Source organism: Hypoxylon trugodes (genome assembly GCF_022578975.1).
Source record: "Hypoxylon trugodes strain CBS 135444 unplaced genomic scaffold F4822scaffold_1, whole genome shotgun sequence".
Taxonomy (NCBI): Eukaryota; Fungi; Ascomycota; class Sordariomycetes; order Xylariales; family Hypoxylaceae; genus Hypoxylon; species Hypoxylon trugodes.
This window is the reverse complement of record NW_026250016.1, coordinates 4,166,892-4,189,616: the sequence shown is the minus strand read 5'-3', so window position 1 is coordinate 4,189,616 and position 22,725 is coordinate 4,166,892. Positions and strand designations below refer to the sequence as shown.

Genomic DNA, 22,725 nt, shown 5'->3' with positions numbered 1-22,725 from the left:
CATACTCGAATCTCGACTGTCAGCTACTGGTCTCAGACCCTCAACCTAGTCAGCATATATACGCATGAGTTTTGCCACTGTTGTGTGATTCTACGACGAAAACCCGACGATCCCTTATGTACTACTTGGATATTCGGCCGCCTGCATAATCGACCGAAATCACCACGAAAACTGTTCAGCTATTGTCTCGTTGTTAATCCAATATTGAGTGACGACAACCTATATCTACCCATAGGTGCATCGCTACATGAGCCTCGCCGAACGCAAAATAAACTCACTATAGCTATATCACCTTCACATTCGGTAACAGCAACAATGAGCGGCCTAATACCGCTACTTTTGCCGTCATCTGCGGGCAGCAGATCAAGCATGAACTCATCTCCTATTGAGGCAAACCGAAGAGCATCAGTTTCTTCGTCTCTGTCCCCATCTTCGTCTCCACCTCCGTCCTTGATCCACCGTCGGCAACAATCTTTACCGACCCTAAGGGCAACGAAGCGTGGCTCACTTAGCCTGCCGACTACAATCCCAATCATCCCTTTCACCTCAATGGAGTGGAAGAGGGCTATAGACGAGGTGAAGCGCAAATATCTTAACCGCAAATATCGGGCATGCTCGGCAAGATGCTGTGAGATTCTAGATAATCTTAAGGATTCGTATACTGTGGAACCCCTTTACTTGATCTACTTGCATTTTTATGCTGCCTGCTCTTTCGAATTATGTGCACGACCTCTATCGTGCTCATCTAACTATCGCACGAGACTGCTCCGCGATGCTCAAATCCACTATAATAAAGCTGAGGCGTTGATTCGGCATACCGAAGAGAACGTTACTCGCAGGATTAGGTCTGCGTCGTCATCAAGCTCCACTACTTCTAGCCTCCACTCTCCGGGTCTATCACCTAGCGTACGGTCGTCGGTTTCAAGTACAACGCTGTCATCACCCAGGACATCGGTATGCTCGGTTGACGATACAACTGCATTGAAGTCAAGTGGAAGACCGGTTAAGGCTAAGAAAAAGGTCTCATTTTCTGGATTGAACGACCTTATCGAATTCCAACCTGAGCCATATATCCGGCCAGATAGTCCAACGTTAGGGTGGGAAGATGATTTCGTTCCTCAGCATAATGAAAGCACCCTCCCCCTATTCTTAGCGGATAAGATCAATCCACCAAAGCCTGAGCTATCGACAGAATCAGAGCCACCACGCACAACTACAACTATCGGTCAATCGTTAGAAGAATTGAACCACGCGGATGACAAATTTGATCTCGATACCTTCTTGCAGTCGCGGTCTGTACATAGAATATCTGCACAGCTCTCTGCCTTACGCTTACAAGTGTCTTGGCATCGTAATGGGGTTGAAGCCTTACTTGCTGCACCCGATGATACACCGGCGACGCCTACGCTCTTAACTGATAACTCGGTTGTTCCTTCTACACCCATCACTCCGCCGCGATCAGCTCGCGCAAATACTCTGCCAACTAGCGTTGGGCGGGATTCGGACTCGCCCGATGAGTCAGCTCCGTGGACGGCTCCCGGTCTACGATATAGCTTCGCTCATTCGCCAAGCTATGACAGCCCTAGAGCCCTTAGCCGACCGGCTTCCGTGGCCTCTACGATACGTTGCACCGACGAAGCTTTACAGCAACGGATTGAGCGATTACGTGCCAATGGTTGGCAACGAAAGCGCTTTGATAGTCGACGATATGAAGTTTTGCGAGAACAAGTCCTCGGCGAACTTGGAGCGTAAGCGGCTTTACTTCAATGCATGTCAGCTGACGGCTTGCTTGAATGCTTACGCCGTATTCAACTCAGCTGTATCCGTATATGCTACGCATACGCCAATAAATTAAATATCCATTCCTTAACCTACACGTACTCGAAAGGGAAGTCAAACGTGGGGGTATATCCCTGATTCGATTCTTGTCTTGTATACTTATATTGCATATTACCTTTTGTCTTCTGTTACTCTGTACGATTTACGGGACGGGGAGGGAATTATTTGGTGAGGGGGCCGGAGTTGGGGCACCCTATTCCGTGAAACGACAATTGGAAAAAAGAAAATAAGTCTTTTGACATATAACTACTATTATACCCGGGTACGAGGCCGCACAAACGACAATACCTAATAAGGAAAGATCGGACGAGCCGGAACGGGAAGGAAAACAAACAACAAGTGGAAGAATAAAAGTCTGCTCGAAGAGGAGGTAAAAGAGGGACGAGAAAAACGTCGCATGACACCGAAACGACGAAATGTATTTTTACGCATGTATATGTACACTTACCGCCATCACGGGATGATGATTCTCATGATACCTCTCCTTTTACTTCTCCCTTACTCAATATTTCATCCCTACTAGAGCGCTCGGTCGGGATGAAAAGAGGGAGAGGGAAAAGGGGAGGATGAGGACTTAATGATTTACGTTTCCGTACGTACTTAGTCTTAGTATATAGTATTAAATATAGCTAGCTATATAATTTGACACTGTCAAGATATATCGTATCTTAGAGATTGGACAAGGTGTGGCAGGACATGGCGAATTATTGTAACTAATTGGCACGCAGGGTAGATACTCTCAATGTTGAATTCACATGTCAGGAGACGAACGTATCTATCTTGATACCTCGAAAATTGATAATACATATCATATATCCCTTAACGCCCTAGTAGTAACCCAGTAGCTATAATAAAGCTCACTAGCTACACACGGAAATGGGAGACTTTAAATAACGTAAAGATAGCTCGACGAGCCTAAATCAAGCGCAAACGGATATCAAGTAAAACAACGAGATAAGCGCACACGCGAAACCGTGGTGCTTTGACCTTCTCTCCCTCGAAGATCTTCAAAGTCTCCTCCCTCTCTGCCTATCTTGTCAACCTTGCTATGCAGTAATATCGCGACTCACTTAGTCACGATAAGAAGAAAAAAGAAAAACAACGATTTTATGCCGAACCCGAACCCAATTGATATCTTTCTTCCTATTTCCAGGAATGGAAAGGAAGGGGTATCTAATTCCCGCGCTCTATAATTCTCTTCCTCTTAATTCTCGTGGAAGCTCTTCCGCCTAGCCTCTTTCTCTACTTCTTCCTTAACCTTTAGCGTCTGCTCTTGCTCCTTCATCTCACGGACCTTGGCTAACACCACTTCCCGGAAAATAGCGCCCTTCACTGCGCGTGAGAGTCTGCCCTTACCACCGCCTTCGCCGGAGGCTTCTGCCTTGGGTGATGTGGATTTACCTGCGGCAGGTTGGGCGTTACCAGCCGCGGCTACAGGGTCGGCGGGGAAATCGGGGTTCTCCGGGTCGTCTTCTTGGATCTTGAGCGCCTCGATTCGGTTGGCTAGTTTGACCATCTCGACACCACGGCGTAGTCGCGCCTTGGCCATGTAGGCCTTGATCTCTGGCAACAAGTTGTGGTCGGAGGCATTCTCGCCGCTGAGCCAGGGGTGCTTGAGAGCTTGCTGTGGAAATATTAGCAATGGCGCGGCTTGGTTATACCCTTGGCATTACATACCTGACTAGTCCACCTATCATCTGGGTCGGACTGTAGGAGGTGCATGATAAAATCTTTCGCATCATCACTGACATCCCTCCAATATCGCTCGTGGAAGACTACCCTTCCGTTGCTGCACTCGTCGATCAAATCTTGCAGATTCTCGGAGCGGAAAGGAGAGTAACCGCAGAGAAGAGTGTAAGTAATGACACCCAAAGACCACATATCCACGGGTTTTCCGTGTCCTTTCTTCAACATGACTTCTGGCGCTGCGTAACCGAAAGACCCCGCCATTGTAGTGAGAACCTCGTCCTTGGTGTCAAGCATCTTCGCAATGCCGAAGTCGGCCAAGACCAAGTCGGAATCGGGCGCTTTGCTGAGATATAGAAGGTTCTCGGGCTTAAGATCTGGTCGCCGGTGGTCAGTTTGTTGTCTAACGACTGCCGATGGAAATATCTTGACTACCTACCTCGGTGGACTACATTTCTATTATGAAGGTAGTCGACTGCATCAAGGACTTGTTTAATAGTTTGCGAAGCATCCTTTTCTGTGAATTTGCCCTGCTCGCAAATACGATCGAAAAGTTCACCGCCTGTAGCGAGCTCGGTGACAATGTACCATTTGTCCTGCAAATGATCATATTAGCTTAAGTTGGCTTGGGCATTCGCAAAGAGCCTACTGAAGAGGACATACTCTTGATTCAAACCAATCCACGAATCGTACAATATGAGGATGCTTTAGGCGTTGAAGCATATCCAACTCGTCCCAGACCATTCTCTCGTTTCCTTTGACATTTTTCTTGAGGATGATCTTAATAGCAACCTTGCCGATAGGACTGTCTGCTTCGCGCACGATACCATATGTGCCCGCGCCTAGGGTTCGACCAAATCTATACTTCGCTTTCTTTTCGTAGCTCTCGGGTTGGCCCCGAAGGCTGCTAAACATGGCGTTGACTAAACAAATGGTGAGTTAGTACAATGGTGGAGACTAAAAGGGCGTGTTACGTTCGACAATTCAACCTGGGAATTGAGGCTCGCAGCGAATTGGCATTAACTGTGGACAAGCGAGATAACAGCTTGGCTGCTTTCCCTCGGGATAAAGAAAATAAAGAAAAAGCACGAGTTGGGTTATTGGGTCGGGGAGTTGAAAGGGTAGGTGGGTTGGATAACTCACAACTCATCGCGACGTGGGGTAGAACTGATAATAGAGGGAATGATGAATTGTGAGGGGCTTAGCGGGTTGGTCGTGTGCGGTTTTTTTGCCAGGGTTGGCAGAGGTCGCGGAGTAACGATTGATAGATTTGGTAGAATTGAAAGAAAGAATACTGGTAGAGGAAGAAGAAGAGAAGGCTGGAAAGATACCCAATAAAACAAGAAATGAAAGTTTTGGGTTCCTTAAAGGCTTAAGGGGGGGACGAGGGGACGAGGCTTCAGCTCTTCGCTCAATAGGGACCTTTAAGGTAAGTTAGGTATTGATGTATTCCTGTAGGTCTTGTGTCTCGTAGGTATGTAGGTAGGAGTGTAAGAGTAGATTGAGGGATGGGTTGGCCGTATTGGGCTTGGAGAATACGAAAATAGGTACAGGACGGTACGGTCTCTCCAATTGCAGGGTGGATTTGCTAGGGGGGGGGGGTTGCTAGGGTGTTAAAGGTGGTAAAAGATGCTAAGATAACGCGGGATTCGACGTAATAGTTGGAGTTTAACTGGTTTGACTGGTTGAAATGTACCTACCTAACCGTCGTATGTACATATAACACGTACGTACTATGGAGTAGGTACGTAAGGTTGGTAGGCGTGGATGGATGCGTGGATGTTAGGTAGCCCCTCCGAAATGGACCCCTCTCCTCTTCAAATGTTAATATTAGGGTAGGAGCAGCTGAATTTCGATCGACCCTTAAAAAACTGGAGTGAGGGGCCTTAGTATTGAATAAATGATAGAAGTGGGTATTTGCTTCGTCTGTTAGTTGTTGTCCAAGTACCTAGGTATCGATTCTAAATATCAAATATTTTTAAGATCGTTGTATAACTTGCAAAAACGAAAGTGCAGGCAGCAAACGAAAAGAAGATATAATCACCTACAATTCATCATCTTATACGTAATACCTAGGTGCCAATAAACATTGGAACATAAACATCGCCATCGTTGGGTTTGGCCAGGCTGAGTTGTGAGGTAACACCCCCCCTTCCTTCCTGCCTGTCTGTCTACCTTACCTTATGTGTGTGATGTGACGAACTGAACAAAAAAGCCTTGTCGGGTACCTTGCCCTGCCGGGTGGGGTTATGAACACGGTATAAATGCAGTGTACCGAGTATGCTTGAACCTGTCCAAAAGGGAGGCAAGCTTACGCACCGCCAATCCGTCAATACATCAATGTATTGCTCATCCAGAATCCATCATTAGGGTGGCAGCTCAGCCGCAATACTGGAGCAGCCCGATAATTCATTGCCAGCAAGCTAACGAATTGTACGCCGAGGATGACTCTTAGGTGATTAGTGCCATCTAAGGTACCTCGCCAACTAGCCTATTTTGCACCATGTCCGGAATCCGGCATGTCGGCTCCTCCCACTATACATAAACTGACCCTGCGTGTTGGGTTGCCTCGCGAAGCAAGATCCGTGGCTGAGCAATTGTCGGTTCTGAGTCTGTTTCCAACATTGTTCGTTTACTGTTGTCTGATGTTAATGTGCTTCGAAGGAAAGAGTCTAGATATAGAATGAGCCAACCTGTTCTTGTCTGCTTTGCTCAGAATATATAAATGGGGTGAGTTCTAGATGGCTCGTTCGAGTATCTAGTCTTTTTTGAAGAGAACAATACTGAATGTGAAGTATCACATGCGACAGGATGTAACTTCAAATGTTGTGTCATACTGATAAATGTACTAAGCAGACAATGGTACCTATATGTAGGGAAATATGAAAATATGAAAATATGATATTGGAACGAGAGTTGGCGAATCAAGCGAAATTAATTAATAAAGATTTATCATATTGCATCGCGGGTTGTAAACCCAAAATTGCTTGGAGAATGGAATCTGGGGGTTGCAGATGTTCGTTCCTTCTGCAAACCATCACTGCCGTCGCATTGACAAGGAGGTACTTTACCCTTATACGCTAGGTAACGGGAAGGCAGCATCACCTGTAAATTTTTATCGATAGCTGGGATTTCAATCAATGTTGTTATAAGAGGTAGGTACCAACGTCACCTATAAGTTGGGCGGTGCTACTACGGCATCTTCCCCTCAGCACTTGAGGTAGCTTTGTTGACTTTGCGGGGCAACTCTCTTTTTGGGCCCTTGGGGACTTCCATTCCTACTCCTTCCTTTGTGGTCACAACTTAAACAGATCAGTTATTCCGCTTCTTTCCTCGCGTCTAAACGTCTTCGACCTTGGAAAGAGCCCAGGTAGCACAGACTTGACATGCTAACCCAATTTGACTCGGGCGATCGACAACAACTACTTAGACGTAGGTACCTAAAGCTCTTCTAGATTCATCCTTCGTCAAACTTAACCCACCTAGAAGAGACATTTCATACTGTGGCATAGTCACTCCTCACCCGCCCAACTTACTAACTTTGTTTTATATTTATTCAGACTTCGAAGATTATCGGAATTAAACACATGTATAATCAAACGACACACTCGAATCAGTTAATCAAGGAAAACCGAAATTGCGACGCCGTTCGAATCTTCTAAGAATCAAAAAAACCAACATACATAGTCAATACAATCCACTTGCAAAGCTTTTCGCGAGCGCGCGCTCGATCAACTTGATTCAAAATGGCCAACTTAGGTCCTAAAAGATTGACAAAGGAGCTAGCTAAGGTACAACTAACTTTCGCGTTTTGACATGTTCAAGACTTTGCGCAACATGGGAATGCTAATTATACATGGATTCTTAGATCTCGAATAGCCTCCCACCTGGCATTGCCCTAGTCACCGCGGACAACTTGGAAGAATGGTTCCTCGACATCCAAGTCCTCGACCAGAATCCTATCTACGCGGGCCAGACTTACCGTCTAAAATTCAAATTTGGCAATGCTTATCCCATCGGTATGCGCTCTCCCCACTATTCGGCCAGCTGAAAATAATAATCAACTAATACATCCGTGTCAGAACCTCCCGAAGTTACCTTCGTAAAGCTAGAAGACCGGCCAATACCTATGCATCCTCATATCTATTCGAATGGGATCATATGCCTCGACCTGCTCGGGACGCAAGGATGGAGTCCTGTCCAGAATGTTGAAAGTGTGTGTATGAGTATCCAAAGCATGTTGACGGGAAACACCAGGAATGAGCGACCGCCTGGTGACGAAGACTTTGTGCGCGGCAACCGTCTACGACCGAGAGACATTGACTTCTATTATCACGATAATACCGTATAGAAGCATCGATTCTGGCGATCTTGCATTTCTCAATATTGCTATTACGGGCGGATTCGAACTTGACATTGCGCTGAGACTTGATTTCATCTCGTGTTCTATTTGCATGGTCGTTACTTGGGCTAGATTTGTGAGGAAAAAACTGGAGTTGAACACCTAATGGTGCGAGAGGTTCATCAATGGGTGGCGGAGTTCTTTCCAGTTGACAGCAACAGCGCAGAGCTGACGGGCATTGCGAGGATAGGTCATACACAATCATCAGATTAGGTCATTTACCAGGAGCAAATTTCGTTATTCTAGGGCGATCTCTTGCAGCCATGATCGCGTTAATATCCATTTTCTTGGGCAACATTCTTAAGGGGTGAATATGATCGTTGGGTGCTACCGTTACTTAACCACTGGATGAACTATTCCTCGTATATAACGTACCAACGTTCTTTTGCGACCAGGTAAGTACTTAGATGTTTCGATCATAACTCCTGGATAACATGTTGGTAATATTCATGTTCAAGTTTGTTGGATATATCATATCACTGAATTTATATGTATACGTCCTCCATTAACAACAGTGGCTATTGACTAACTCCTACACAGTCTTTCGCAAACCTCAAATCGATAAGTTGTGATAAGTTACGATAAGTTTATGTACTTTTTAGAGCGGAGCTGTGACGTCGCGTCTGTGCTATTCCGCAGAACACATCCTCCAGCCGCGGGGCTAACCGAAAATGGGATAGGTGGGTTCAACGATAAGCCCACCCTATGGACCCGTCTAGCTTTCGGCTTTGAGTTCGCCTAGAAGCTACCCCAAAGCTCATTTACAATTCACTAACCAAGTTCCGAAGCTCATACAACCCCGTCAACCTTCCACACACCGTCTCTTTTCCCTCAAAAGCATCACCCCCGTGAAGAGCTCATAATGGCTCCTCACGCGGGGTTCGATGCCGAACAGATTAGAGATAAGGCTCGGAAGGATCTTCTCTATCTTCTCGAAGGCGTAAGTAAGGCTGCCTTGGATCTCTGCCCATCCTGTCTGGACAGTCGGGATTAACAAGACAACGTAGGTTCGCGGGAAGAAGAACCTCGTTATCGAACGCAGCTTAGCTGGCCCAATTGGTGTAATAGCCAAGGTGTCAACGTTGCAAGATTATGGTGTGGATAAATTCTTTCTGCTAGAAAACGGCAATGCCGATACGAGCCAACGCAATGTTGTGTTCATGGCTCGGGGAGAGTGTGCCCGCCATGCTCAGTCCATAGCAGGTCTGTCACCCCTCTTACCATCGCTCTCACTCTCTAGTGTCCCACCCATGAAAAAATTCTAGGCCTTTTAGTAGGCGTCACGGATTCATTATTCCAATTTATGTCATCAGTCAATATTGCCCGAGATGAAGAATTCATAAGCTGGTCATTTATTGTCTCTTTCGGATGGCAATTCGCATGAGACGTCATCGTGGCATGCTAACGTATAGTATAGAGCAGATCAAGCGATTACAACGCGAAAGCCAGACCGGTCACGAATTCCACGTTTTCTGGGTACCCCGCCGTACCGTTGTGTCCGACAAGCTTTTAGAGGAAGCCGGTGTACTAGGTGATGTAAATATAGCAGAGCTTCCGCTGTATTTCTTTCCCCTAGAGCGAGATGTTTTATCCCTGGAGCTCGACAACTCTTTCCAAGATCTATTTTTATTTAAAGATACGACGCCGACATTTTTAATAGCGAAAGCTTTGATGGGTATTCAATCGAAACATGGTCTTTTTCCACGTGTGATTGGCAAGGGCGATAACGCGAAGCGTGTAGCGGAATTACTTACTAGAATGCGACAAGAGATACTGGCTGGTGAAGACGCAAATGAGACTACCAGATCTGGACTCACCCCAAGCAATACGATAGAGAGCGTCGTTATAATCGATCGCGAAGTCGACTTTGTTACACCTTTACTCACTCAACTAACATATGAAGGCTTGATTGATGAACTCTGGGGAATTCAAAATAACCAAGCCGATATCGATTCTACCGTTGTGGGAGCTCCGCCACAACCCGCATCCCAAAGTACAACGTCAACACCGGTAGCTAGCGCGGCTTCGAGAAAACGTAAAATCCAACTAGATTCTTCAGATAAGCTCTACGACGGTCTACGTGATGCGAATTTCGCGATTGTTGGTACACTTCTCAACAAGGTTGCGCGGAGATTACAAAGTGACTACGATAGCCGACATACCTCCAAGACGACTGCGGAGCTCAAAGATTTCGTGAAGAAATTGCCCGGCTACCAAACCGAGCATCAGAGTCTCAAAATCCACACCGGGCTTGCTGAGGACATTATGAAGCATACCCGAACAGACCAATTCAGTCGCATGCTGGAGGTCCAACAAAATCTTGCTGCTGGTGCTGATCCGAGCTCACAATTCGATGCAATTGAAGAATTAATAGCGAGGGATGTGCCGTTGCGGGAAATACTGAGGCTACTCTGCACATACTCATGCATTTCCGGCGGCATTAAGTCGAAAGATTTCGACCAATTCAGACGCTTAATATTGGAAGGCTACGGCTACCAACATCTCCTAACTCTCCACAATTTAGAAAAGCTACAGCTATTCTTATCCCGTACTTCACCTATGGCGAACATGATTCCCATGCCAGGTTCAGGGAGCGCGACAGGGACTAAGACTAATTATACCTACCTACGCAAGCAACTCCGCCTGATTGTTGACGAAGTAAATGAGCACGATCCGAACGATATCGCGTACGTTTATAGTGGCTATGCGCCGCTCTCTATACGGCTCGTGCAGTGTATACTACAGAAACAATATCTTCTCTCTATTACACGTGGTAACGGAGCGGCTGGCGCAGGCTCAGCGGCAGGGAGCGGCGCACAAGGGTGGCGAGGCTTCGACGAGGCTGTGAAACATGCACGAGGCCAGACGTTCGACGAACTACAAAAGGGTGAAGACAAAGCGGTCAAGGCCCGAGCTCTATTGTCTGGAGGGGGTGACAAGAAAACGGTGTTTGTTGTTTTCGTCGGGGGAATTACTTTTACCGAAATCGCGGCGCTCCGATTCATCGCAAAGAAGGAAGAAGGTCAGTGCCCAGTCTATATTCCCTATCTTTCCATGTTTCTCCTTTTTTTTCAGACGAACTGACATAATATCCGTATAGCTCGAAGGAATATTGTCATCTGCACGACTTCGATCATTAGCGGGAACAAGATGATGGATGCTGCAGTGGAGAAGAAATCATTTGCGAAGGAGGCGCCAAAGCCCGCCGCGCCATCCGCCACCTAGTCGCATATCTATTTCCAATACAGAATATACCCAGAGGAATCACAATTGATGTATTTGATATTCGTTTATATGTATTGGCGTGTTGGTCTCGAAGTTGTATATATAAATGTTGGCCTTCAATGAGTACGGCCGTGACGATATGCCCGGTAACAATGATTTTTTAAAAGTCTATGCCGAGGGGACATTAGCAAAATATGAATTAAACACAATATGAACTTGTGAAGCTTATCCTATTGATTATGGGCTTCTTAGGATTCCGGATGCGAAACGAAAATTGGATATCTTATGGCTATGAAGATGGGTATTCGTTATACTGGAGAAGCAATGGATTGGATTGCGTACAGATATGACGGGCAGCGGACACTGTAAGGTTATCTTAATTAGACTATCACGTGCCTTAGCGGCGGGGAGTACGGAGTTCCCGCTTTTCCCAGAAACCCTTCTAAAAAGTGAAGTGGATACCCTAAGCGGAACAATTAGGGAGCTTCTTTAGGTACATCAGACACTGAATAAAATATGGGAGAGGACAGTGTTAAATGCGGATTTGAGGAAGTATCTTTTTTTTTTCCTGGTCTCTAACCCTCTTACGTCTCAATATTTCCCTTCCCGTATCAATCTCACCCTGCCCCTCGAGAACAGATTTGGGATAACTAGAACCGCAAACCTTCCCAACCTCTTGTGTGAAGAAAAACTATCTACCAACTAATTACAACGCTCCGTCGTTGTCAGTTCAATTCCTTAATACAATCCTTCAATAGATACCTAATCAAGTCTGTCCCACTTAATTTTGTAAAGCAAGACGAAGGACCGAGTTTGGAGTTACATAGTCGAGATCCGCAATCTGCATTTCATAAAGGTATGTACAATACCGTGCCGTTCCAGCTTATTATCCACTGTGCATGATCATTCGATCCTCGGTACCCATCTGCTTTTGATAGATCCCCCCCAAATCGGATGAGGCGATTCCATGTATGAAAGATATATCGACTAACAAGACTCCCTAGAGTCCGATCCCCATATTGCCGTCGACTTACAACGGTCACAGTGACCTTTCAGTAATAATTACCTACCTATTCAAGAGATACCTAACAATTCAATGGGAATCTCAACCAAGCTCTCCCACACACGAATTCTAGACGACATCTCTCATACCCATATATCGATGCATGGGCAACACCTTTAGCCACCGCCTAGGTTCCTGAGTTTGCCAGCTATGAGAAGTGCTCAGGAGACCTTGTTGGAGGAGGGCAATTGTATTGGATCAGGACCTTTAATGGATTTGGAGGAATTGGATCGTCATCTATCAATATTGGCTTCTTCGACGGATAGTACTAAGACTCGACCCGCGGCCCTACTCGCGGAATCGTGCACTTCACAAACCAACGCCGAACCATCTACAAGAGAAACTCCCAGAACGGAATCAGAAATTGTCGTTCGAATTGACGATATGGACATTCGCGCGGGCAACACGGCGCCTACCTCCGTATCACGAGAGGATGATTCTACCATGTAAGTATCTCATGTGATATCCCGAAATGATTATTTCCCCCCTTAAACTAGATATTATTTAATTTTATATTATCATCTCCTAAACAAGATTTTAGGTCTCATCGAGATCAATCAGCGATGAACACCTCAACGCTCCATGGAGCTCACGGGAGTTCACTCGAGTCCCCAGAATCTGCCGTCTCAGACCCCTCAGACTTGACATCACTCCCTTCGACGTCGTTGGCCTCAAGTAAAGCGACGACACCGATTGATGTAGACAGATCAGAAGCATTCCCAATCTACAGTAATCCTATTTCCGGGACAAAAAGACGAACGTTCCACACCCGACCGCGAATATCTATTCCGACAGATGTCGCTCCGTACGACTATGCCAACCAATGCATAGCCGCGGCCGAGTCCTCTAAACTAAACCCTTACGCTTTACATCAGGACGAGTACTTGATGTTGCGACATCACCTGAGCCACTTTCAGGTGACCACTTATCTGAACATCCGAAACGGCATTTTACGGCTATGGTTGAACAACCCTCGAGTCGGCGTCTCTCACAAGGAGGCTATCGGATGCGCGAAAGACCCCCGTTGGTTTGACACCGCTAATGTATGCTACGACTGGCTCGTCCGTTCTGGACATATCAATTTCGGTTGTCTGGAACTTCCATCCAAAGACCAACCGAAAAAGGCAAACCCGAGTAAGAAGGGGAAGACCATTGTCGTCATCGGCGCTGGCATGGCCGGACTTGGTTGCGCGAGGCAATTAGAGAACCTATCTCGGCAATACGCTGAACAATTCCAAGAATCAGGAGAGGAGGCTCCCCGGGTAATTGTCCTCGAGGGCCGAAATCGTGTCGGCGGTCGCGTGTACTCACGTGCTCTTGACGACAGCCAAAGTCAGCATCTGATCGGATTTAAAGGTCGTCGGCACAGTGTTGAATGCGGTGGCATGATCATCACTGGGTTTGAACGAGGCAACCCATTGAACGTTCTAGTCAGAGGGCAGATGGGTTTGCCATACTACGCTTTGCGATCAGAAACTACACTTTACGATTCAAACGGTAAGGCTGTCGACGAGGTGCGAGACCGTCTCGTCGAGAAGCTCTACAATGATTGCCTCGAACGAGTGAGCGACTACAAGTTTAAGAACCCACCATCCAAGCTCATCGAAGGCAACAGAGACCTGATGGATGAGGGCCGAGATAGTTCGTCTGACGGTCAGAAGTCAATTGCTCAGGTTGAAGAAGCTGCGGCTGCCCTTCCTCAGGCACCGCCGGTTTCGCAGCAGAGCCTAGGCCCAGAAGTAAGTCTCGTCCCCGTCTCTACGGACCGTGCGACCGGTAGGACACATGTCGAACCAGGCACCCCAGCTGCATTAAGGGCCGCCTATAAAGCGCGCTTGATGGGTTGGGCGCTTAAAGATGGAGTGTCCGAAGATCACGACTTAGACCTAGACGCAGCAGCCAAGGCTCCTAACGCTACCCTTGGCTCTGTCATGGATGAAGCAATTACGCAGTACAAGAACATCGTCGACCTTACTCCTCAAGATTTTAGACTCATGAATTGGCACATAGCCAATCTTGAGTATAGCAACGCTACGAATTACAACCAACTCAGTATTGGAGGCTGGGATATTGATGCCGGCAACGAGTGGGAGGGTAAACACACTATGGTGGTCGGTGGTTACCAAACTGTTCCTTGGGGTCTAGCAAATACACCCTCGCGATTAGACCTCCGAAAGAAGGCTGCCGTCAAGAAGATATCTTATGACCCTGAAGGGTTAGGCGCTGCATCTGTTGAATGTGAGGACGGCTCTATCATTGAAGCGGACCACGTCGTTTCGACCATACCTCTTGGAGTTTTGAAACACGGCAATGTCGAATTCAATCCACCTTTACCGTCTTCAAAGAAGGATGCTATTGGTCGTCTAGGTTATGGCATCTTGAACAAGATCATTCTTGTCTACTCAGAGGCCTTCTGGGACACCAGTAGAGATATCTTTGGTTGTCTTCGTACACCAAACTCTCGTCATAATCTCAAGCAGACCGAGTATGCCTCCCAACGTGGTCGCTGCTTCCAATGGTTTAACGTATCAAATACAAGCGGCATCCCCGTCCTCATCGGTCTCATGGCTGGTGATGCTGGCTTTGATACTGAGCATACTAAGAATGATGAACTTGTTGCCGAGGCCACCGAAGTTCTTCGTAGCGTGTATGGGGATAAAGTCCCACAACCAGTCCAGTCTATCGTCACACGCTGGGGTTCTGATAGGTTTGCACGAGGCTCTTATTCTTCTGCTGGACCTTCTATGCGTCCGGATGACTACCAGGAAATGGCAAAGTCTGTCGGCAACCTATTTTTCGCCGGTGAACACACTACTGAGACGCACCCTGCTACGGTGCACGGCGCTTACTTAACCGGCCTACGGGCAGCTTCGGAGGTCATGAATGCCATGCTCGGACCCATTGAGGTCCCTACTCCGCTAGTGTTGCCCAAGGACTTGAGTTCCCCTTTGCAACAGTCATTGACGCAACAACCATTGAAACGCAAAGAGCCCAGTGACGGCTCGTTACCGCCGTCTCCAAAATCTACTAAACTAGTTCGCGTAGATGCTTATGAAATTGCTGCTACTCAACATGTCGTAGCGCAAATCGGCGAGCGACCCTGGAGGCCTCAGAAGGTTGTCGCGAACGCTTATATGCTATACAGCAAGAAGTTCTTCGAGACAGCGCGTAAGCGTTGCGAAGAAGGTCGACGACCGAATAAGGGCAAGCCGTCGCCGAATGAGGTTCGAGTCATGACTAGTAAGATGTGGAAAGAAGCCACTCCCGAGGAGCGAAAGCCCTACGAAGAGCAGGTCGCTGAAATGAAGCAAAGGTTCAACGAAGCGGTCAAAGCTTGGGAAGATAAAGTTAAGGAGTGGGATCGCCGGAATGCTGAGATCAGAGCGGAGTATGAGAAGGAGCATAAACCCGTGCTTAAAGATGATGAGGGAAGTCCTGCTAGTGAGAGTGGACGCGAGAGGCGGCGCGCGAAGGTCAGCAATTATGCTGAGAGTGAGGGGAGTGATGTCGACTTGGGCTCGTGAGACTACAGCATCGGCGCGGTAATCTTGCATCAGCCTTGAAGTTTCATGCTCTTGAATCAGAGCATACGATATGGAAGTCATCACCAAAGAGGATACACCGGTTGCAAGGAAAGAAGGTGGTGTACAAAAGCTTCACAAGGCGCTTTTTTAGATCTATTATTTTTGTTTTGTTTTTCCTCGTTTCTGGCACCGAAACGTATAGGAAGGATGGGGGTTCATCATCATATTCATCTAGGCGTATGGAAGGGGTCTTTGCATCACAAGTACATAGTCATAGGGTGAGAAAGGGGGGCGTTGTGGTGGTGTAGCATGGGTTCTTTGCTTATCTGCTTTTTTTGCTTCGTTACGGCGAAGAGTTAAATATCAGTTAGGTGCCTGGCTAGATGCTCCTCGCGGAGATGGGCTGGGCTGAAAAAGCGAAAATACATATAAAGTTAATTAATGCTGTAGTCTTGTTATGGTGGTGTTCTGGTGATTTGATAGTCTACCTAGGTAAGTGTAAAGCTAGGGCCCTGTATGTTGAAGCCGCTTGGGAGGTGAGAAGGTTATTTTGGGGGACCATTGGCAACAAATATATTATGAATCGGCTTAGCCAGCTAAGTTTGACTCATATGCGCAATGTTTACCATTGAAAGCATCGTAGATATACTCATCAAACATAGAGAAATGACTCAGGCTCGCATAGTTCTTGCTGATGGATTACATGGCGGGAGTCCTATGCTAGGTTGCTAATTATCTGGCATAATGGCATAGATAGTCAAAGATTCAAGCAGGTCTGAGTAACTAATTTATTGAGGAATTGGTACATCCAAGGCAGCAACGCCGAGGTTTTGCTTAGGGTACTTTGATACAAAGGGAAGATGCGATTGGATTATTCACCACACCCCATCTAATTTTTCTATCTATCAACCACTTTACATATCCTCCGAGGCGGTGGCACCGGTAATAATTTCGACCAGTTCTCCCGTAATGACGGCTTGACGGGTACGGTTGAAAAGAATCTGGTACTTGTTGATCATCTCACCGGCGTTCTTGGAGGCGTTCTATTAAACTCGTCAGCGACATTTTTTTGAAAATATGATGTAAGAGTGAGACGTCTAAAACTTACATCCATAGCCTGTTGTCGGGCAGAGATCTCACAGGCGTGGCCTTCAGCCAGGGCCCAGTAGAGAGAGTTAGCAAGAGCGTATTCCCGTAGGTTAGAGAGGAGCTCCTCATCGACCTCGAAAGCGGAGAAGTTGGGTGAGTTGGCGATAGCCTCCTCGGAGAAAGCCTCGACGACGATGGGTTCGTAGCTGGTGGCGTTGATGAACTTGTTGTGGACGATCTTGATGTCGGAGTAATCGCCGGGGAGCTGGCTGATTTGGTCGGCGATAGCCTGGGCGTCGGCGAAGGTCGGGATATCCTTTCCAACACCGGCGAAGCTAAGGACGATGTCCTTGGCATTGGTACGACTTAGCTGGGCCCTTGACTTCTCACCGATGAGGACGAGGTCGGCAGGCTGGTGGTTGGGTCCTAGGTTTCGGCGCATGTAACGAGAGAGACCGGAGTGAACACCACCGCAAAGACCCTTGTCGGAGCTGCAGACGACGTAGAGAGTCTTCTTACCCTCACCTTCGAGGGGCTTGGTCTCGGCGGATTCGAAGACTTCGTTGGAGGTCTGACCGTACTTTCGGGAGTCGTTCATGGCTCGTTGGGCGCGGGTAAGCTTGGTGGAAGCGACGATCTTCATTGTGTTCGTGATCTTCTCGATGTTCTTAATGGACTTTAGTCGGCCCTCGATTTCTCGGAGGGTAGCATAGCCGGCTGCTGCTCCATTGTTGGCGGTGCTATAACAATTCAATTCATTAGTAAACCTTTATTCGCGACACTGCTTCTTTCATACACGATCAATGTGTTGGAGAGTAACATAGACGTGGTTCTGCGAATTGCCTCATGACACCTCCCTCCACAGGAATAGATCCGACATACCGAGCAGGAATAGCCGCAGCCCCAGCTCTCAGAGCGGGTCTTGCTGCCCTTGAAAGCATATTGAGAGAAGTTAAAAGGGTGAGTCTTATCCTGAGCCTTAGTACAAATTGACCGCGATGGGATGCGCAATCAATTGGTGACTCGGATCAAATTAGTTTGATTGATGAGATTCAATTGTTCTTCCTTCAATCTTCTTTCCCACACTAAAACCTGGACGTTTCCAACTTCGTACCCTCACAAGGTCCAGCTTTCCGTCCCGGATAATTATCGGTCAAACCTTACCTATTTAGGTAATTTTTAACCTTTCACACCTTCTTAGGTAATCTAATCTATCGTTGGTACCGGTACAGTGCCTCCCTTGTTCTTCACCTAAACCGTGAACGCGCAGGTGGCCTATGCACGCTGCCGACCAGGGTAGGAAGTTTGTACACGTACATACCTATTAACGCCTACATACAATAAAAAACCGCGACATTATTCGGACTGATCCACCGGGTTCGTACCAATTATCTAATCAACATGTTCTTGCATGCATTATTTGCGCTAAACCGTTTCGGACAAGGTAAGAAACGCTGTTCTTTGCCGTCTAACTATTCTACTGGGGTCACTAACAATTTTTTTCTCTCTTCCATTCTACATAAACATTACATTAGCCTCCCTGCCTCCATACACTTACACGTAGCTCACAGACCAGGGGGAGGTGTACGAAGTACGCTACACAACGAACAACACTGGGCATTCTTGGACGTTCTTCTTTGGATTCTTCCTACCCACAAGTCTACTACCAGTCTACCGATCCCCAATTCCACCTAATCCCATCCCCCCCTACCTGTCCTGTCTCCACTCTTCAGGACAATTAACAACCAATAGGATCCCCAGCGGACTCTGCTGTGGCTAACGGGCTAGACTTCCAATGAAGCCTTCTTTTCCAAGTCCTCACGCTCGTCGACTCTTTCTCTCTGACTTTTCCCCCTTCCCAATCTCACCTTCTCTCCTCTTGGGTTACTCCTACTGACTGTCAGTCCCTTCTAATTCATAGATCAGGGTGGTGCACTACGGTGTAATCCACCCTTCCTTCTTTACTAAACAACGAAAATTCTCACTCCATCTTATCTTTTGCGCTTTCCTCTCTCGCATCTTTCCCGTTTCAATAATACACTTACACTTACACTTAGTACCTACCGAATATTGGATTTCCTTCCGAATCCTCGAAAGCCGACACTCACTCGACCTCACCACTTCAACGCGCTCACAATGTCTTCCGATTATTCTGATGACGACATGCCTTTGGCTCGTACTAACGGCCAACGTAAGTTACTCATAATTTCCCGTTTTTCATTTCGCCTTTTTTTTTTTCAATGTTATTCTTTTCGTTTTCCAACCTCTTATCCTCCTTCCCCATACAACCAACAGACCTAAACCTGCTTACTCCTATTTTTTCTTTCTGCCTTCGGCGTTACTTGTAATAACTGACATGTCAATGTTAGTCTCAGCTTCTCAAATCTCGAAAACCGAAGACAAAGCCATGGATCGTCGCGCCACCAAGCCTAAGCCTGCTCCCATGTCTATTCGTAATGGACCGGTGGGCGATGACGGATCTCCGCGCGTTAACGGCAACGGAAAGCGAAAGTCGCGATCTTCTACTGGTAATGTGAATTACAAGGACAACTCAGATTCCGAAGATAATCGATTGGTACGTTTACGATCAACCCCCCCCCAGTAATGAAACGAGTCGGAATCCCAATACTAACCCACAAATTAGGCGAAGCGTCAAAGGAAAGTCGAGACTGATGACTCTGATGATGAGGTTCTTAGCAAGAGAAAGTCCAGACTCCCGCCTGCTGCCGAAGAAACCGCTGTAGCCGAGGACTCCGACGATGATCAACCACTAAACGCCAAACTTGCTTCTAAGAGAAAGGCCATCGAGAAGAATGCTGAGAAAGATGCTAAGGCTATCCGTGCGAACGAGGCCAAAGCCAAGAAGCCTACTCCGAAGAAGGTTGTCAAGGACGAGTCGGATGACGATGTCCCTCTATCAGGCGCCAAGGGCAAGAAGCGAACAGCAAACGGTGTCAACGGAAAGGGCAAGGCAAATGGTGTCAAGAAAGAAGAGTCCGATTCCGACTTGCCTATTCGCAAGAAACCAAAGATCGCTCCCACGAAGGGCAACGCGAAGGCCGAGAAGGCCACTCCCGCCAAGAAGGCTCCCGCTAAGAAAGCTAAAGAAATTAGTCAAGAACCAGGCGAAGAGGATGACGAGGAGGCAGAGTACCGCTGGTGGGACGCGCCCAAGAAAGAAGACGACAGCATCAAATGGACCACTCTTGAGCACAATGGTGTTCTCTTCCCCCCGGAATATGAAACCCTTCCCAAGAATGTCAAGCTCATCTACGACGGTACTCCGGTCAATCTCCATATCGAGGCCGAGGAAGTTGCTAGTTTCTTTGGTTCAATGCTCAATTCAACTCACAACGTCGAGAACCCTGTTTTCCAAAAGAATTTCTTCCAGGACTTCAAGGAGATACTCGACAAGACGGGTGGCGCAACGGACCGCAGCGGTAACAAGGTCAACATCAAGGAGTTTGCCAAGTTAGACTTCAAGCCTATTTTTGAATACTACCACGCCAAGAATGAGGCCAAGAAGGCGAGGCCAGCTGCTGAAAAGAAAGCCGAAAAGGCGGAGAAGGACAAGGTCGAGGCCCCGTACATGTACTGCAAATGGGACGGTCGCAAAGAGAAGGTAGGCAACTTCCGAGTCGAACCTCCCGGACTATTCCGTGGTCGTGGCGAGCACCCGAAGACCGGTAAAGTCAAGAAGCGAGTCCTACCTGAGCAAATCACCATCAACATCGGCAAAGACGCGAAGGTCCCAGCTCCCCCGTCAGGCCACAAGTGGAAGGCTATCCAACACGACAATAAAGCGACATGGCTAGCGATGTGGCAAGAGAACATCAACGGTTCGTACAAATACGTTATGCTTGGTGCAACAAGTGCCGTCAAGGGTCAAAGCGACTTCAAGAAGTTCGAGAAGGCTCGAGAGCTCAAGAAGTACATCGCCAAGATCCGTAAGGACTACACCAAGGATTTGAAGGCGGAATCTATGGCCGATCGTCAGCGAGCCACGGCCGTATACCTGATTGACAAGTTCGCCCTCAGAGCTGGTAACGAGAAGGACACAGAGAATGAAGCTGAGACCGTTGGTTGCTGCTCACTTAAATTTGAACACGTTACCCTTCGGGAGCCTAATACTGTTATCTTCGACTTTTTGGGTAAAGACAGTATTCGATTCTACGACGAAGTTTTGGTTGATAGGCAAGTTTTCAAGAACCTGCGGGTCTTCAAGAAGCCCCCGAAGAAGGACGGTGACGACATTTTTGACCGTCTTACCACCACCCAGTTGAATAAGCATCTTTCCTCATACATGCAAGGATTGACCGCAAAGGTCTTCCGTACCTACAACGCTTCGTACACAATGTCGAATCTACTTAGAGATTTATCGGTCCACAAGAACACAACTATGGCAGAGAAGATCAAATTATACAACGACTGCAATCGCGAGGTCGCTATTCTCTGTAACCATAAGCGAACCGTTGGTGCTAGTCACGAAGCGCAAATGGAGAAGCTTGGAGATCGCATTAAGGGCTTGAAGTATCAGAAATGGCGTAACAAGCAGATGCTTCTAGATGTTGATCCGAAACAAAAGAAGCGAAAGGGTGCTGCATTCTTTGAACTAGACTCAGACCTTGACGATGCATGGATCCAAGAGCATCAGGCCTTCCTCGTCGAAGAACAACGGACGAAGATTCAAAAGAAATTCGAGAAAGACAACCAGAAGCTCCAGGAGGAAGGCAAGAAGCCTATGCCTGATAAAGAGCTCAAGGAGCGTATGGAGGCCGCGGATGAACTCGCTAAGAAGTTCAAGAAGGAAAATAAGACCAAGAAGGTCGAGGCCGAAGGAAGAGGTCCTACCGTTGAAAAGATTGAAGGCAACATCCAGAAGATCGAAGAGCGCATTAGAACTCTAGAGCTCCAAGCCGCCGACCGTGATGGCAACAAGGAAGTTGCTCTTGGCACGTCAAAAATCGTAAGTTCTAATTCAGAATCACTTATTTGCTTGCATAGACTAACTCGATATCTAGAATTACATTGACCCCCGTCTCACCGTCGTCTTTTCCAAGAAGTTTGACGTACCCATCGAGAAATTTTTCTCTAAGACGCTGCGTGAGAAGTTCAATTGGGCCATCAAGTCCGTAGAGGACGATGACCATTGGGAGTTCTAAAGAAATACCCATTATTTACACATGATTTACGCATCAACTGTATCAATTGTAATAACATAAACACATCTCACTAATCACATTTGATTACTAGAGAGATAGACGGACAAAATTCGTCGGGTGTTTAAGAATGGGGGGGGCGGATGGAGTAGCGCAAGGCTTTCGGAAGCGGACACGAAAAAAACGGCATGACCAGCCACGATCGATGAGCATGATCGGATGGGCCAGGTATTCAGCATGGCGCGGTGCATTTTTACCGGGGGGCTGTTTGAGTATGCGTTGCCTTGTTTTGTTTTCTACCTTAGAGATAGCGACGTCCTTAGGCAGACAAACAACAAACAAACAAACACGAAAGCATTCACTAAATTTCCCTTCCATCTTAGAGTAGTTCACTCTCGTGAAGTACGCATACCCAATAAATAGAGATAAGTACCTAGAAATGTAGCTTGGCCTTCGCCCCTATTGATTGGACCGGTAGTCTTACTAGCGCTGAGGCAATTATGTCGTACAACAGTACTTGACGCATGTGAGAATTTTCCTTCTTTTTTTTTTTCTTCAGTAACCCACCTGCCCACGCCCGATTCATGACAAGATATGCCGGTTTAGTAGGCAGATAAGGTTCTCCTTCGTTGCACATAAGCCACATGAGTCATTATTCGGTATCACTATAATCAATTCAATCCAATCTGATTCGATCTACGCTAAATTCGATATCGCCACTCCGAATGCGCCATTATT

General features: G+C 47.1%; 6 protein-coding genes across 6 annotated transcripts; 4 read left to right on the top strand and 2 right to left on the bottom strand.

The window, feature by feature from the left end:
* Positions 1 to 315: 315 nt before the first annotated feature.
* On the top strand, positions 316 to 1,752 carry F4822DRAFT_424717 (uncharacterized protein; the record flags this gene model as incomplete). The annotated part of the gene is made up of 1 exon (XM_051460196.1): positions 316 to 1,752. One exon carries the CDS (start codon positions 316 to 318, stop codon positions 1,750 to 1,752), a length of 1,437 nt encoding a protein of 478 aa, XP_051320013.1.
* A 1,291-nt stretch (positions 1,753 to 3,043) lies between these two features.
* On the bottom strand, positions 3,044 to 4,440 carry F4822DRAFT_424716 (calcium/calmodulin-dependent protein kinase 1; the record flags this gene model as incomplete). The annotated part of the gene is made up of 4 exons (XM_051460195.1): positions 3,044 to 3,463; positions 3,517 to 3,902; positions 3,965 to 4,121; positions 4,189 to 4,440. 4 exons carry the CDS (start codon positions 4,438 to 4,440, stop codon positions 3,044 to 3,046), a joined length of 1,215 nt encoding a protein of 404 aa, XP_051320012.1.
* A 2,831-nt stretch (positions 4,441 to 7,271) lies between these two features.
* Positions 7,272 to 11,152, top strand: F4822DRAFT_435911 (small conjugating protein ligase-like protein; the record flags this gene model as incomplete). The annotated part of the gene is made up of 7 exons (XM_051462253.1): positions 7,272 to 7,316; positions 7,394 to 7,544; positions 7,608 to 7,870; positions 8,766 to 8,867; positions 8,935 to 9,130; positions 9,345 to 10,949; positions 11,028 to 11,152. The coding sequence occupies 7 exons, from the start codon at positions 7,272 to 7,274 to the stop codon at positions 11,150 to 11,152; spliced, it is 2,487 nt and encodes an 828-aa protein (XP_051320011.1).
* Positions 11,153 to 12,070: 918 nt separating this feature from the next.
* F4822DRAFT_387615 (flavin-containing amine oxidoreductase-domain containing protein) lies at positions 12,071 to 16,181 on the top strand. Its single transcript, XM_051456816.1, has 2 exons — positions 12,071 to 12,661; positions 12,757 to 16,181. The coding sequence occupies exons 1-2, from the start codon at positions 12,366 to 12,368 to the stop codon at positions 15,737 to 15,739; spliced, it is 3,279 nt and encodes a 1,092-aa protein (XP_051320010.1). The 5' UTR covers positions 12,071 to 12,365; the 3' UTR covers positions 15,740 to 16,181.
* Positions 16,182 to 16,513: 332 nt separating this feature from the next.
* Positions 16,514 to 17,908, bottom strand: F4822DRAFT_387614 (ATP synthase F1 gamma). Its single transcript, XM_051456815.1, has 3 exons — positions 17,711 to 17,908; positions 16,848 to 17,568; positions 16,514 to 16,782 (listed from the first exon to the last, which is right to left on the bottom strand). The coding sequence occupies exons 1-3, from the start codon at positions 17,767 to 17,769 to the stop codon at positions 16,654 to 16,656; spliced, it is 909 nt and encodes a 302-aa protein (XP_051320009.1). The 5' UTR covers positions 17,770 to 17,908; the 3' UTR covers positions 16,514 to 16,653.
* Positions 17,909 to 18,744: 836 nt separating this feature from the next.
* On the top strand, positions 18,745 to 22,034 carry F4822DRAFT_42302 (uncharacterized protein). Its single transcript, XM_051459934.1, has 4 exons — positions 18,745 to 19,019; positions 19,198 to 19,403; positions 19,473 to 21,794; positions 21,850 to 22,034. The coding sequence occupies exons 1-4, from the start codon at positions 18,965 to 18,967 to the stop codon at positions 21,988 to 21,990; spliced, it is 2,724 nt and encodes a 907-aa protein (XP_051320008.1). The 5' UTR covers positions 18,745 to 18,964; the 3' UTR covers positions 21,991 to 22,034.
* Positions 22,035 to 22,725: the final 691 nt, after the last annotated feature.